A 15,128-nucleotide genomic window follows, 5' to 3' on the forward strand; every position below is an offset into this window, starting at 1 on the left:
TTCCCCTCACACAGCCTTCTGGCCTTATTGTCCTGGTAAAGACAAGTGCAAGGAAAGGCCTAAACAGTCTTACAAGGTAGGAAATCGTATCACAATGCTAAGAAATCCTGCTTAGTGGGCTTGAATCCCCTCCTCCCACTGCTGGGAGCTCTGTCCTCAGCACGTTAGAGCACCCAGGCTATATTTAGTTGTAGCTGTGCTAGAGGAGATGATGCCAAGAGACCTGCACTGGCAGGAGCCAGGGAGGAGCTTACAGCAAGTCATTTGCCAGTGAAGTGTTCCCCAAATAGAATGACTTCAGCCATTAAACAGCAGAAGGTTTAATGCTCTAATATACACAGGGAACTACTTTTAAAAGTGTGGGCAACATTTGAATCAGCACTTACCTAAACATCAACAGGAAAGGTCAGACTTGCAGTGTGCTGGCCTGCAGAAGCCACAGTACTTCATACAATTCAAGATTCAAACAGACTAAAAGCCCAAGAAACAGACAAGTGAAACCAGTCCTTAGGTGTTCAAAGCCAAGGCATCTCTCCCAGCAGTGCACATCCCTGTGCACTCACAGCCTGTCCTTCAGCACAGGGATTCACCTGCCAGCACCAGCCAGCCATCAATTAGCAATTTTTATTTAGTTCAGGTACACAATATTTGTAGACAATATCAAAACCTGGTTTAGTCTTTAGAGAACAAGATGCTTAGATGTGCTGCAAGGCCATATGGCTCTGTCCGTGTGCTGGGCCTCAGCCACCTGCCTCCCATGGTTGAACAGTAACGGAACCAAGCGTGGGAGCTGAGACTGAGCAGTCACCTAAAAACAACTGATCCCTCTCTGCCTTACCAAGAGAGGGGTGTGAGCTCCCTCCTCCTGCCACAGGATGCACATCAGCACCGGAATCTATCTGAGAAGTTGGGAGACTTGGGCATAGTCAGGGGCTGGTCACTGGGCTTCACCTCGACGCTGCGGTACCTGCGGATGGGGTTTGCCTTGTGAACCTGGAAAAAAACAGTACAAATCAAGAACAAAATGAAGCAAAGGGTTGCAGTTACAATGCAGCTGAAACCTGCAGATGAGCTGTTGGTGGCATAAAGGCAGGTGTCTGTCTACAAGACTACTACACTGGGCCACCTGAGTGGTTGGTGAGGCTACCCCACTGCTCCAAGGGAGCTCCCAGGCTCGTGCACAGCACACTCTGGGGTTGGGGGTTTTACAGATCAATCTGCTCCAATCACACATGTACCAGCAGCCATCTCAGCAGTGGCCTCTCCTTTTTTTGTTTTTTTACCATCAATTTGTCAGTTTGGAACAGAGAAATCTCACAAAGACAGTCTCCATGCAGCTCAGCACTGACACGGGCTCATGTCGGGTACTCACACGCCCTGTTGGGTTACTTCACAGCTCCTGGTCAGAAATAGCTCACTTACCATTTCTTGCCTTAGTTTAGCAACTTCTTCCTTCTCCCGCTCCTCTTCTTCCTGCCTGATCTGCTCTTGGTGCCTCTCCCTCATGGCATCTCTGTCTGCCATTCGTTTCTCGAATCCTTGCCGCTCTTTGGCTCGTTTTTCTGTTGCCAGCTCAAAGTTTTCAGGAACTACAGAACCAGAAAGGCTCTCTAAGTTTAGAAATAGAGGAGATAGCATTGGTGCCAAGCCAGTCAGGTAAAGCAGAGCAGTACTAGTGTCAAATGGAAGCCTCCCTCTGGAGAGCTTCACCTGGCAGGGGTAGTTGTTAGATACCTCCAGGCTTCAGGAAGAGAGGGAAAACCTCAGACCCCAAGGTGAGCAGCGTTTACACAGGCCTCACCCACCATGGGGCTCTCACAGGAGGGAGCAAGCACACAATTGTTAGTACAAACAAGTTTCTGTACTCTATATAAAGCTTCATCCACCCCAATCTCATTAGAAATGGGAGGAAAAGACTGACAGCCTCTGCAGAAATGCCAGCTGTCTCTGCAGGGAGCTCCTTGCTCACCATTACCCTGATCCCACGCTGGCACACATCAATCATCTGCCAATTGCAGCATAGCTGTGAAATACAGCTGCCCTGTTAGTGCAGGACAGGGGGGCAGCAGAGAGGAAACTCCCCCGCTCCCTGGGGACACGAGCTGTTAGGGAATTAGTTGATTAAGTACAAGGCACTATTGGCTGTGCTGATAAAGAAGAGGCAACAGCCAATCTAAACATCATTTAATTGCATGAGTTCTGAGTTCCCAGCCAAGCCCATGCAGCAAAGTACTTGTAACTCTACCTGACAACAGCTTATTCTCCTTTTTGGGCACAAAAGGCTCCTGGTACACCACTGTGTTGGGACGAGCTTTAAAACATGCTGCCTCTTTCTGCTTTCTCAAGTCTTCTTTAAGCTGCAAAAGAAAAGAGTCCATCAAGTGCCAGGCACAACAAAAAAACCTCTTTCTCCCCAGCCCAGACTTCAGCACTCCCAAAGCTGGAAGAGCCATTCACACAGAAAACCATATTAAAGCCAAAAAGTTGTGTCACTTGTTGCCTGCCAGTTACACTTTTGCCAGAGACAGCCTAAAGAAAGTTTCAGGTGTCCACTGTAGCTTCACATGAGACAAGCAGTATTATTATATTATATGCTGATAAACCTTCAAGCACAGAGATGATGAGCAAAGAGATCCAGCTGCACATAGCTGCTGCTTAGAAAAGACTCCACATGCAGTTGGGGTAAATCCCATCACTCATCATAAAGGAGAAAAAAGCCCCAACCCACCAGTCCTTAACCCATAGCTTGTGCCAAAAGAGGGGACAATACATTGCTCAGGCTCAGATCTCGATTCAGCTCCAGCAGGACACTTTGGGAAGTCCATCACACCTCCACTAGCTGCTCTGACTCCGGCTGTACCCATTACCCTTCTCACCCTACCTGCTGCTTCCAGCTCTCTAGCTTGGCAGCTCCCCGTTCATCGATCTGCAGGTTGAAGGGCTCAGGCTGAGTTGGGGTTTTGACCTTCTTTTCTGGCAGTTTCACGTGATCAAAGTGAGGCAGAGGCAGTGCTTTGAACTTGGGCACCTAAAAGAAACGACTTGAAATATTTCTTGCCCTTTCCTCAAAGGCATGAAGAAACAGCCAACAGCAAGAGGCAAGTCCTATCAGATCCTTTTCACCTCAGGAGTGGGATCCACAGTAGCTTTTGGTTCTTACCTCTTCTTTCTGCAATTCTTCTATTTTTTTCTCTTTCTGTATCTGCCTCTCTCTGTCTCGGGCATCGAAAGAGAAGGGGCACACTTCCACCAGCCTCTGCTCTGGCATTTTGGGTTTGAAGGGCACTCCATAATGTGGCACTGCGTTAGCTTTGATCACAGGGACTGCCTCTTTTTCCTAAAGGAACACACAAGTGTTAGGATCTGACACAGAACCAGATTCTTTATTTCTGTAGAAAGATTCCACCTCTTGCCAGACGAAGCCATGAAATACTGGAGCTCCTTGAATAAGGGTCACAACAGCAAACACTCCGGACACTGCAAAAATCAGTCACCCAAAGGCCTCTAAAGGTCCCTTCCAACCCCTACCATTCTATGAAAGAGCACCAATTTACAGGCCTCCTGAGCCACAGGCGAGTTCTTCCTCCTGCCAGCCACTATCAGCTCTAGTGCTCACCCAAACTAGACTGTGATTCTTTAAGGTCCTTGTCACAAGAGGCAAAGGAGGAAGGACATGATGCATTCTGAATCCTGCTCCTCCCCCTCCAGGGATCTACACTGACTGCAGGGAGAATAAAGGTCACATTCCGTATCTGCCCTTCTCAGCAGCAGAATGGGGAAGGACAACATCCTTTAGAAACCAAGCAGTTTACTTTCCCCTTTCCCAGCAGCACCTCACAAAACCTCACCAGTGCCCTCGTGTTTATTTCATATGAGAATTCAGTTTCTGGAAGATGAGTAGCAGCTACTAGATGGTTAGAAGAGAAAGGTACAGAGAAAGATGATGACTGGAGGGACTTAGAAAGAGGAGGAAGGGGCTAACTGAACTGGCAGAGGCACAGCAGGCTGGGGGTGGGATCAGAAGGCTCAGCCACAGCCCATTCCCACCCTTACCTTTTCTTCATCCTTGCTAGGCAGCCGGGTTCTGCTTTTCAATGTGAAGACTGGAGACTTGGGGACTGTAACAGGAAGTGCTTTCTTCTCTGGGACACCCTGTTCAGAGAAGCCACAAGGAGTCACCCATAAGAAGCACCAGGAAAAAGGGCTACAGAGAAACAACCCGACATAGCACAGAACACACTCCCTGCAGTTCTGACCCACCACACACAGGGTTTACTAAAGGTTACTAAATACACACTGCAACATGCTACAGACACCTGGAAGCTAATTAGCACCTCAGTCTTAATTCACAGGTCTGGATGAACTTCTTACCACAACTTCCTCCAGGATTTTGGTGGGACACGGCCTGGAATGGAACTCGAAGCGCTCTGCCTCCTGCTGCTTCTTGCTCTCACGCTCCTGGATCCTTTTTTCTATCTCCAAGTCAAAGCCAATGGGTTGTGTGAGCTCCTTCACAGCTGGTTTCTTGGGCAGGAGTGGACCACCCTCAAAGATTCTGTGATCAAGTTCTCGTGCTTTGAATTTGTACCTAAGAAAGGAAAGATGGAGATAGTCCCCAACCTGGTACACGTGACAAGGTGCAGCTTCTGGCAAATGACTTCTCTTGCAGCCTAAAAGAGCAAAAGCCAGGCCCAGACAGAGCTGTGCCACACACGAGTTACAGTGTTCAGCTCCAGTCAGGAGCTTTTCCTTTGCTCTCAAGAAACCTTATGGATTGCTTTCTTGGCAATCCAACGCTTTGTGTCCAGGAGAGTTTTGAAGGCTGTACTGCTACACTGGGTTGCTTTGTTAAACATAAGCTCTACCCAAGCCAAGGTCACCTCTCCCAAGAGCTTTCTTCAAAAGGAATTGGTGACTTCTCACATCCCTATAGTCAGGGCCGTAGTGCTAGGCACAAGCCAGAAGAGTCTCAGTGGCTTTGTGCTACACATCCTTTTATGCCAAAAAGGTATTCATGAGAAGCAGTGTTTTGGCATCTGAAAGATACTTCCAATGTGGCACACTCCTCTCTTGGAGGACTTGAGGCAAACCATTACTTACTGCTGAATTTTCTCCATCTCCTCTGCTTCTAACTCAGCTGTAGTTTTGCAGGTGGCAGGTCTGAAGCGCTGCTTTGTCAGCAGCACTGGTGTTTTCGGGTTGGTAAGCCGTGCCTTCAGCTTGCCAGCAGCTGGGACTGCTGGAAATTCAAGTGACAGAGATTAGCAGTTAACAGCAACACCTGCCACAGGCTGTTTGCTCACTACCCACTACCACCCCTGTGGGCAGCCTCTCAGCTGGACTTCACCAGGGCTCTCACCTTCATTGGATTTCCTGCTCCTCAGGTGGTAACGGGAGGGGGTACGTTTCTGGAATGCTTCTACCTGCTCAGCAAGGGACACATATTCTGATGTGGATTCCTCATGTTTCCTTTTGTTTCCTTGGGACAGATTGAAAGGTTTGGGGATAGTGGGTCCCTTCGGCACTCGAACCTGCAGACAGAACACTATGGTCATTATGGCCATTTAGCACACGATGCTTCCAGGACAATCCCCTCCCTCACTGACCCCCAGGATGAGACCCTTCCCCTTTTTACAAAGCAGATAACACCCAATATCAGGCATAAGCCTCTGCTGAGATAGTCACACTGGGAAACTGTACAAAGCATAAGACTGAGGAGTGAAATGGAAGATACAGCATTACAGGGCCCTTTGCAAGAGGCCCTGTGGCAATGCAGACACACATAGAGCTACGCTATGTCTGCACAGCCTTGCCTCTCCTAGAGCAGCCCACTTTGTGGGTTACCAGCAGTACATGTGCTGCAAAAGCAGAAGGGAGGTGGTGATGTCAAGGAGTCAGTTGACTGCTGCTGATAGTCTGGCTCTCACCGGGGAAGGAGGATGTTTTCTCAGCACTGCTGCAAAATCCAGCTCCTTGTACTCGTTCCCAGGCTGGCTTTCTGTGTGCTGCTTAACTCTGTTCTCTGTGCAGAAGTGGAAGTCCACTGGCTTTGTTACTTGACCAACAGGTCTCTTCATTGGTTGTCCTAAAGCAGAAGAGCACGTAAGCTCTGGAAACTTTTTGGGGTTGCAGGAAGAGTTTTTGGGGGAAAACCCGTTTCATTTCTAGTAAGTCATCTGTTACCTTTCCAAAGGTGACAAAGCCAAACAAAACCTCTTTCCAGGCAGTTTAGGGGCCATTGCATTAAAAGCTGTCTAATGCTAATACCCATTACAAAATCTGCATCATTTGTCTTTAAAGGAACTCGTACAGGTCTCTGCAGCACTTCCCAGCTGAACCCAGTGCAGCTTTAACTGGCAATTCAGCTCCAGCCCACCTGCTCCAGTAATAGCTGCCTTCAGAGACTCCTCATTCTTCTTCCGCAGCTCCATAACCTCCCGCTGCAGCTGCTGCATCTTCTCCAGCTCCTGCTCCTCTGTACTCTTTGGCTTGCCAGAAAGGTTGGTCCTCCTGCAGAAGCACATTAAAGGCTGAGGTGTGCCTTCCTGCTTCACAGAAGGGTGTTAGTGCAAAGGAATTTGCTTATCTCTGACTTCATTGCAGAAGCATTACTCATGATAAAAGTAACGACTATTCCTCAGAAAGGATCTGTTTGGATTTTATTTGCTCAGAAAAGCTTGCAGCTACCTCCTATCCTGTGTACCCACCAGCTGTATGCATCTTTCATCCATTAGCAAGGACAACTTTTCCATCACATTAAAAGCAAAAGCTCTCCTTTGCACAGGTTCAGCTGGGGAAGTACATGTCATCCCAACGCTGTTGTCTTGACCTGGTGTTTACTAAATGTGATACCATCACATGCTGAGTTGAAACTGAAAACACTTTAGCCAGGGCTGTCACTTAAATCAACTGTGATTAGCAAAGACCAGTCACAAGCTAGCCACCTACTTTAACATTGTTGGCGTGGAGGGCATGGTCAGCTTGCTCTTCCCTCTCCCTGGGGAGAGGTCAGCATTCTGCAGAGGCTCTCTCTTCATGGATTCTTCTGGCAGCTTCTCTCTGCTGCTAGAACTGAGGAAACAAGTTGTTAGGGCAAACCACTCACTAGCTGGGCTCTAAGGGAAAGATCATCTGCAGCTCCAACCACCACGCACAACATCCCACCACCTGGGGAGTTCTAAGGCACACCACACCAGCCTTACCTCGCCCCGGGCCCAGGTAAAGAGCGTCTATTTTTCCCTGGTACTCTAAGGCTGTAGAAAGGAATATCAGTTACTGAGGTTTTGGAACTGAGGCTTTTCTGAGATAGATGTACTGTAGCTCATCGAGGTACAGCAGCATTTGAAAGATCACACTTCAATTTCCTGCCCTCAAGCTTATCACCAGATGATATCTTAGTGGTTAAACTAATTTGAGAAATACATTAGCTGCGACTGTTTCATAGCTCAGGACTGCCTGATGACTTCCTGGTGCATGAGTTAAGCCAAATTTAAAGCTAGCTGACAGACACTGGGTATGGACTAAGTAGCTTGAGAAACTCAAGCTTATTTCATTCATGTCTCTACCTCCGACTAGAGCTCTCCCTTCAGCTCTTGCAGCCATTTCCTTTTGTTTATGAAATCAGTATCAGGAGTTGGTATTTGGTCACCTGCAAGAACCCCCTCAGCTCTAGGCAGCTCTTTCCAAATCAAGAGATGTATCCCCCTTCCCAGCCCCAAACAGAAGGACTCTGATGACATACATTCTCATTTTTTTCAGGGGTGGAATCTCTTCCTTATTATCCAAGGTGTTTGCGTTTCCCTCGGCTTTGACCCGAGCTGGCTGTTTGTGTTGCTGGGCTTTTTTCCGCCTTGGAGCTGGTCTTCTACCCGCTCTAGAGTAGAACAGAAAGTGCAGGTTAACTTCCCTGCAGGCCTGACAAGATATGATCGGTGTAACACTTATGTCTGTGCATCACCCAGGTCCAACGTGCTCCCTGTGCAAACCGTGTTTTTAACACAACAATCCAAAGGAGCACAAATGAAGTTTAACAATCCATAAATGTCACATTCTTTGTTATGTGTGCACACAGAGCCCTTTGCATTCACAGCAAGAATGAGTTCTGCCCAACTCAGGCAGATATAAACAAAGAAACTTTATAAGCCACTTCAGTTTCAGATGTCCTCACATTCCAGAAGCTCCTAGTACTACCGAGTCTCCTTTGACAAGTATGTGAGGCACTGCATTACATTTCCACCCCTAGAGCTTGTCCCTGCAGCTTAGCAAGCAGATCAGCTGTCTCAACACAATCTCTGTGCTGGAGAACTTCAGAATCATGGAATGACCCACGACCAGCTAGAACTGCAGATCCTGTGAAGGACCTGCTTGGTTACACCATCCCCAACCTTCATGCAAACTGAGCCCAAGTACTTCACCTTTGAGAGGCCTCTGCAGGAGCAGCAGCTCTCCAGCTTGACAGAGATCCAACAATGTTCTGAGGAACAGCATTGGCCTGCACACACTCTGTTTCACCCTCCTCTTCACTGTGGCTTTCACCTGAGAACAGTGACATATGTCAACTTGTGTACCTACATGTATACACACACGGAGAGGAATGCCAAAGTGAAGCCACATGGGACCTTTCTAGACAGCACTATGTGAAGATGGTCCCACAGAAGCCAGACAGGGCCCTTTCCATTTTGCCAGTGAAAAGCAGGTAACATTTACTCCCCCTTCCCTCTCCCCAGACCATGACAGCTTACTTGTTGTTATTCCTTGAGAAGTGACAGAGGACAGAATAATGTCAGGCTTTGACAAAGCAGGGCTGTTCTGCAAGACCTTTGCCAGATTTTCTGCAGGAGGGACATTCTCCAGATTGGCTTTTTGGTCTGTGAGAAAAGAGAGACTTTTGTTGCACATAGTACATGAGATTTTTGACAATACCTCAGAATCTCATGATGATGTTGAAGTCACCTGTCCAGTTACAGATGACAATCAAAGTTTAAACAAACAACAAAGCACACCCCTGCATGATGAATGATGCAGTTAACAACATGAGCAATCCACTGGCACGGGAGTCAGGCCCAAACCAAGGCCCCCTCCAAATCCCCATCCAAAGAGAAAACAAAGGAGCTGGAAGGCACTCACCAAACCAGGCATCTGCATTGTGCACATCGTCATCATCGCTCAGCGTCGCAAAGTTGATGCAGGGGTTGGGGACATCGAAGGAATAGCGAGATTCTGGGCGAGACATCGTCACCTTCACGCCGTCCCCACGAGTCCTCCACACAGCTACAGTCCTCTGAAAACAAGCAGTGGCCACCTGTTATCCCAGACCCTGGTACAGGTGTTGGCTACATCATTCCCCACCTCTCTGCATGGTTTCTAGAGACAGATGCTGGGACAGCCACAGGGGTGTTTTCCTGTCTTGTAACTGACAGCCTTTGGTCAGAAGGCTTCACCCCACAAGCAAGTGTTTTATTCTGCTGTTGACTGGCAAAGTTGAAGAGATTTTAGCACTGTGGACATTTGCAGGTTCAAAGCTAGCAAAAAGGTCAAGTTTGGAAGGTTGGCTTTGTACCTGTAGCTCCTAGAATTGCATTTGTTACATGGAAGGAGTATAAAGCTTTTCTGGGGAGCGACTGATTTGCCCTCCCCTCCCTCACCACACACAGCAGAGTTTGTGATGATGAGGTTGGCTCCAGAGTGCTGCAAAGCAGAGCTTTGCCTCCTCCCAAGGGCTACAAACAACAACTAATGACACAAACGTCCTCCTCTATGGAGCAGGTTGATTTTCAAAGTAGGAAGAGAGCTCTGTGGAACACAGTCCCTGGGAAGGAGGGCAGCGTAGGGCCCTCGTTGCATTCCAAGGCACTACCCCAAGGCTGGCCAGGCTATAAACAAACCAAGTACTGTGACCCTGTCAAGAACAGTCCCTGCAGTTAATTAGTGGAGCACTGACAGCAGTGGGAGTCCCTGTGTCAACAGGTGATATTAAACTCAAGGGAACAGGAACAAAGCCAGAGACAAAGTTATAAACCCTTAAATGGTAACAAAAACCTTCCTGCAAAGGTGCTTTCATTCCTTCAGGATGCCTCACACAGCTGCAAGGCAAAGCCCCGAGGGCCTGTCAAAGCACTCCCTCAGGAAACCACCTGAACTTTGCTTTATGAGCCCAACCAACCCCAGCACAGCATATTCTTCATCCACAGACCTAAACCATCTGTCCAGGCAGACCACACAGAGTTTAGCCCAGACAGTGGAGGAAAACATTCAGGAGCAGATTAGAGCAGCATTCTGGGGGTAGCACTGCTGTTAGCAGCCACCAACACCCCCCTCCCCTGCAGAGGGCTGCACCCACAAACCATCTGCACCCCAGAATTCTGAGAGTTAAGGGGAAGAAGGACAGCAGAGAAGCATCAGCCACAGGGCTGTGAGGATGTCAGGGGAGGACCCAAAGAAGGCAAACAGAACGATCAGAGCCAAAACCAACTGTAACTGAGCCCAAGACATGGCTGGAATCGAATGCTTTCCTACCCCCTTAATCAGGATAGAGTTTCTGTCAACACTATCCACTTTTTTAAAAATCAAATGCGTCATCTGCATTCTCCCCTCCCCCTCCCCAGGCAGCCCTCCCTGCCAGAGCTCATGTTTCACAGCTACTTGTCTCTGCTGCTATACTGCAGCTTTTTACTGTGTAAAGTGCATATTCTTTCATGGTGTCAGCATCCTCATCACCAACTCCTTTCCCCTCTCCTTTCCTCCTCCCCAGAAAGAAGTGAAGACCCATGAAAAGAAGGGGAGTGCATCAACGCCACCCTTTCATACTCCAGATTTCTTGAAGGAGTGCTGCGGGGGGAAGTTGTTGTGAATGAACTCCAGAGGGTCTGTTTCAGTCACATGAACTCACAGCATCTGCTCTTCCAGCCCCTACCGACTCTCTGAGCGCTGTGCAGCAGCATCTCACTCCAAGGCATCTCTCCTCCACCCATGGACTCAGTCTGGGACCAAGGTCCCATCAGCAAAGGTTGTCAAGGTGATTTATCCCTGTGCACTGCCCACTGGGACACGTCTGCAATCACAACAGGCTCAGCCAAGCACAGCCCTGAGCCTGCTGCCCACTGCACAGAGGGAATGGGCTGTAAAACACCCAGCAGGGACTTTGATGGCAGAATCATCATTATCTCAATCTTTAAAAACTAAACAGACAGAAGGCAAAATTCTCTCTCCACTGTGACACTGCTGTCAGAAACCAGGGGCAGGAATTTCTGCTCACTAATGGGGATGTTACCTAATTAGCAGGCACATGTGCATTTACCAGGCCATGGTTGCAGGCAGACTGTAACCCTACATAACCACAGTGTGGATTCAAAGTGTAACCCTGCTCTAACCCCACATCCATCACCTTTTGTGTCGACACCAGTGTCCTCAGAGCTCGCAGCGAGCCAGGGAACCCTCACCCCGGTTCTGCAGGATCAGCTTTCACCTGGTTCACAGCACACCATCCTCATCACTGCTGCTGCAAGACAGGAGGAGGGTCTGGTCCCCTCCTTTTAAAACTTAGCCCAAACTGCTTCCCTAAAGCCTGAACTGTCTCTCTAGGTGCGCTCCCTGGCTGAGCTGCCCGTGCCTGGCCGGTTTCTGCCGTGGCCACGCAGAGGAGCGGGCTGCAGGTTGCTCTGCACGTCACTTTTCTTTTGAGTCACGACTCTTTGGCACGTTCCAGAGGAGTGCCTTGGCCTGGTTCAGATTAGTTAGCTTTGAAAAAGGATTAAGCTAAATTGGCACAAGCATTCCTATCCCAGAATAACACTGATCCAACAGCAAGCACAACAGTAATTTCAGAGTCACTTCACACCTCTCTCTAATCCAAATTAGCTTTAAAATCCTGTCAAGGTTCCATCACAGATGTGCTCAGTGTCTTTTTCCTCAATGTAGTTGTTCATTTCTTGCCAAAATCATTTAGGCTGGAGAGGAATAATTCCAGCAAGCCCTACACAGGACAGGCCCAGCTGCAGCACATGAAGCTCAAGGCCAAGCACACTGCAATGATGACCTAACCAAGAGAGCCTCTTGGTTTTGCAGCAGCAGCCCCACATGGAGTGATGGTCATGAGGCAATGCCACGTAGCACCCACTGCCTGAGACAAAGGATGCCCCAGCCAGATGGGCCTTTGTGTCAGAGAGATGAAGCAGCATTCCAAGATGAGAAATTAGGGGTCAGAAGGAAAGAGAATGGAGGAGTTTAGTGCAGCAGCAAGGGACTGAGGGAAGGAGGGTGCAGAGAAGATCTATTTTGCAGCAGCATTAGATAAGCTCCTGCTGAACTTGAAGCCACACCTTATCACAATATACCAGTGGAGCTTCATTAGCTGAGGGTGTTACTCCAAATGCTAACGGATGAGAATGCAGGAAAATCCCCACCACAGTACAAGACAGACAATAAGGATGTTCCGAATTACCTCAGTAGATAAACTTGAACCCAGTTGACCCACGTGCCTCAACATCCAGGATGCACCACCAGGAACAAGAGAAGCTTCCCAGAGACAGAAAAAGCTGCAGTCAACAGGCTGCAATGATTCCAGTGCCTTCTGCTGGGCCCTCAACACCAACAGCTCCTTCCACATGGGACACGGCACTAACCAAGCACCCGTGTTTATTCAGCCTGGCAGTCTCTTTATTGTCCTACAAAACTTTCCATCCCATTTATCAGGATGATAATGCCAAGTTCCCAGACGTTTCTCAGGGGTTAATGTGTCAGTTGGACTACTACAAAGGGCTGGAAACTGCCTGCTTTAGGGACAGTCTGTAACCGCAGCTGGGAAGTGTTCCCAACCCAAAGCCTCCCTGGGAACCCCTTCAGCACAGTGCCAGCAAGCACTTCCACGAGTCATCCTTGCTTTTTCCTGAGCAGAGGCTCAGGGTGAACACTTAAATTCTGGATTTACAGCCTCTCTGGTGCTCCTCACTCTGTGCTCGAGTGAGCTTCTGCAGCACAGACCCAGATTCATCATCCCAGGTACAGAGCAGAAGCAACACTGCTGTTCTATCCCGTAACACTCACATTGGGAGACAAAGCCTTTAACTCTGCACAGGTGAGACAAGCACACAGAAGGCTCCACAGACCACCCAGACCTCCCATCATTAGCCAAGAGCAAAAGGAGTGAGGGGTTGAAACAGCAGCTTTTCTCCTGAACACCTTTTGCCCTGCAAAGTGGTCCAGAGCCATCTCCCTCCCAACAGCCCAAAATAAACAGCCCTGACATAACCTGCTCAGTAAATGGGATCCCACAGGTTTTAGAAGACAAGATGGAATGTTCTTTCTAAGAATAGCTCTTCAAGGAACCACAAATTATTTTTAGCCAGTATAACCTCAACTAAATCTAACATTCTAACAACATTAGATTAAGTTGAGGCTCTTCCAGTTTAGAAAAAAGGCCATATAAAAATAGCTAACAGTGTCTTTTCTGTCCCTTAAGCCAGATTTCACCTGCTTGCCTTCTCTTCCTTTTCTAGGAAGTAGGATCTGGTGTTTCCTTTAGGTCCAAAATTGAGCCTCACACTACTGCAGGGTTTGAGCAGTGGGTGTGAGTAAACAATTAACGCCCCAGTGCATTGCCCATCATTCCAAGGGGCGTTTCACCGTTAAACACACCGTTTCATCTGCTCGGGTTGGGGGACAGTTTGAACACTCGCGTCTCTGCCATCAGCTTTATTTTACCCCCGTGATCAGCCTCAGGTCGAGCTTAAAACGACGAAACCCTCTCCCCACCTCGGCCTCGCCCGCTGCCGGGCTCCGGCTCCCTCAGCCCCCCTGCGACTGGAGCTCGCAGTTAGCCCTCGGGGCTTTAGGCCGCAGCCGATGGACTCCGGCTGCAGTCCTGCCCTCCCGCCACCGCGCCAGGCCACGGCAGAGCTGCCCCGCGTCGCTTCCCGCCTCCGTTTCCCATCCGCCCCCTCCGGCCCCGCAGTGCTGCAAGGGACCGGGGCCGCGTTACCGATACCGGCGCTCAGGAGCAAGGCCGCAGCCCAGTCCAGGGCACAGGCGGAGAGACCCGACCGGATACCAGGAGGCACCTACGGCCCAGGCAGCCGTTACCGGACGGCGGTTACCAAGAAAGGGGAGCAGATACGCCGTAAAGCCAGAGCAGCGTTCCCCACAGCACGGAGGCCGCCCGAGGCCCCGCTCCCGGTGCCGCTCACCTCAACACCGCAGCCCTCCGAGGCCTCGCTCCCGGTACCACTCGCCTCAACACCGCAGCCCTCCGAGGCCTCGCTCCCGATACCACTCGCCTCAACACCGCAGCCCTCCGAGGCCTCGCTCCCGGTACCACTCGCCTCAACACCGCAGCCCTCCGAGGCCTCGCTCCCGGTACCACTCGCCTCAACACCGCAGCCCTCCGAGGCCTCGCTCCCGGTACCACTCGCCCCAACACCGCAGCCGCCCCGCGCGGCGCCTCCGCTCGCCGCCGTTAGCGGATTTCAAATAGAGCCCCTCGGTCCGAACTGACCAATCAACGACTAGGCCACGCCCCCGTTCTGCACTGATTGGCCGAGACGCCAAGGCAGTCAGAAAACCCGGATGAGCAAACCCCGGGCCTAGGCGCCGCAGCCCGCTGGCCGCAAAGGACGACGGGAATCGTAGTGCCAGAGCGCACTGGCGACAGACGCAGGAAGCTACTCACAAACTACAGCTGCCACGAGGTACTGCGCCGGGGGCCCTCGGCCAATCAGGCGAGGCGATGCTTTGAGTGATGTTCGGGGCGGCCTATCAGCTGCTGGTAGGCGGGAAATGGGCGGCCTCAGCAGCGGATGGGAAGGGGCCCGGCCTTGGTACCGCAGCTGTACCTTACATGGCCGCCGGAGCGTCGAGCTTGCGGCTTTCAGTAAACACGTACCGGGCCTCTGTCTCATCTCCTGCCACGGGTGTCCTGTATCAAGCACGGACAGGCTGCCCGCGCTCCCAAAGCCCTGCCTGGCTTCCCCACCGGATCGCCCTCTGCAACTGAGTCGGTCAGGCCCCACCGGTCCCAAGCGCCGCCGGAACCGTCAGGGGGCGCCAGAGCCGCGTCCGGCGCCCCGGCACCAACGGCTGTGCGCATGCGCTGCCCTCTCCCGCCCCGTCCAACCGCCGCCCTGGCCCCGCCCCCT

General features: G+C 50.4%; 1 protein-coding gene across 8 annotated transcripts; it reads right to left on the reverse strand.

Annotated features, from left to right (window-relative positions):
- Nucleotides 1-344: 344 nt before the first annotated feature.
- On the reverse strand, nt 345-15,092 carry TPX2 (TPX2 microtubule nucleation factor). 8 transcript variants are annotated; one of them, XM_062008961.1, is made up of 18 exons: nt 14,876-15,092; nt 9,127-9,280; nt 8,742-8,867; nt 8,415-8,535; nt 7,742-7,873; nt 7,203-7,253; nt 6,949-7,071; nt 6,377-6,510; nt 5,928-6,085; nt 5,360-5,531; nt 5,101-5,236; nt 4,372-4,588; nt 4,054-4,152; nt 3,161-3,337; nt 2,882-3,028; nt 2,246-2,357; nt 1,423-1,610; nt 345-993 (listed from the first exon to the last, which is right to left on the reverse strand). In XM_062008961.1, exons 2-18 carry the CDS (start codon nt 9,230-9,232, stop codon nt 883-885), a joined length of 2,310 nt encoding a protein of 769 aa, XP_061864945.1. In that variant the 5' UTR covers nt 9,233-9,280; nt 14,876-15,092; the 3' UTR covers nt 345-882. The 8 variants fall into 8 exon arrangements, with proteins under 8 accessions (XP_061864945.1, XP_061864946.1, XP_061864941.1 ...); XM_062008962.1 differs by having other exon boundaries at nt 346-993; nt 1,423-1,589; nt 5,101-5,239; XM_062008957.1 differs by having other exon boundaries at nt 346-993; nt 5,101-5,239.
- Nucleotides 15,093-15,128: the final 36 nt, after the last annotated feature.

The sequence above is a fragment of the Colius striatus genome, chromosome 16 (genome assembly GCF_028858725.1).
Source record: "Colius striatus isolate bColStr4 chromosome 16, bColStr4.1.hap1, whole genome shotgun sequence".
Lineage (NCBI taxonomy): Eukaryota > Metazoa > Chordata > Aves > Coliiformes > Coliidae > Colius > Colius striatus.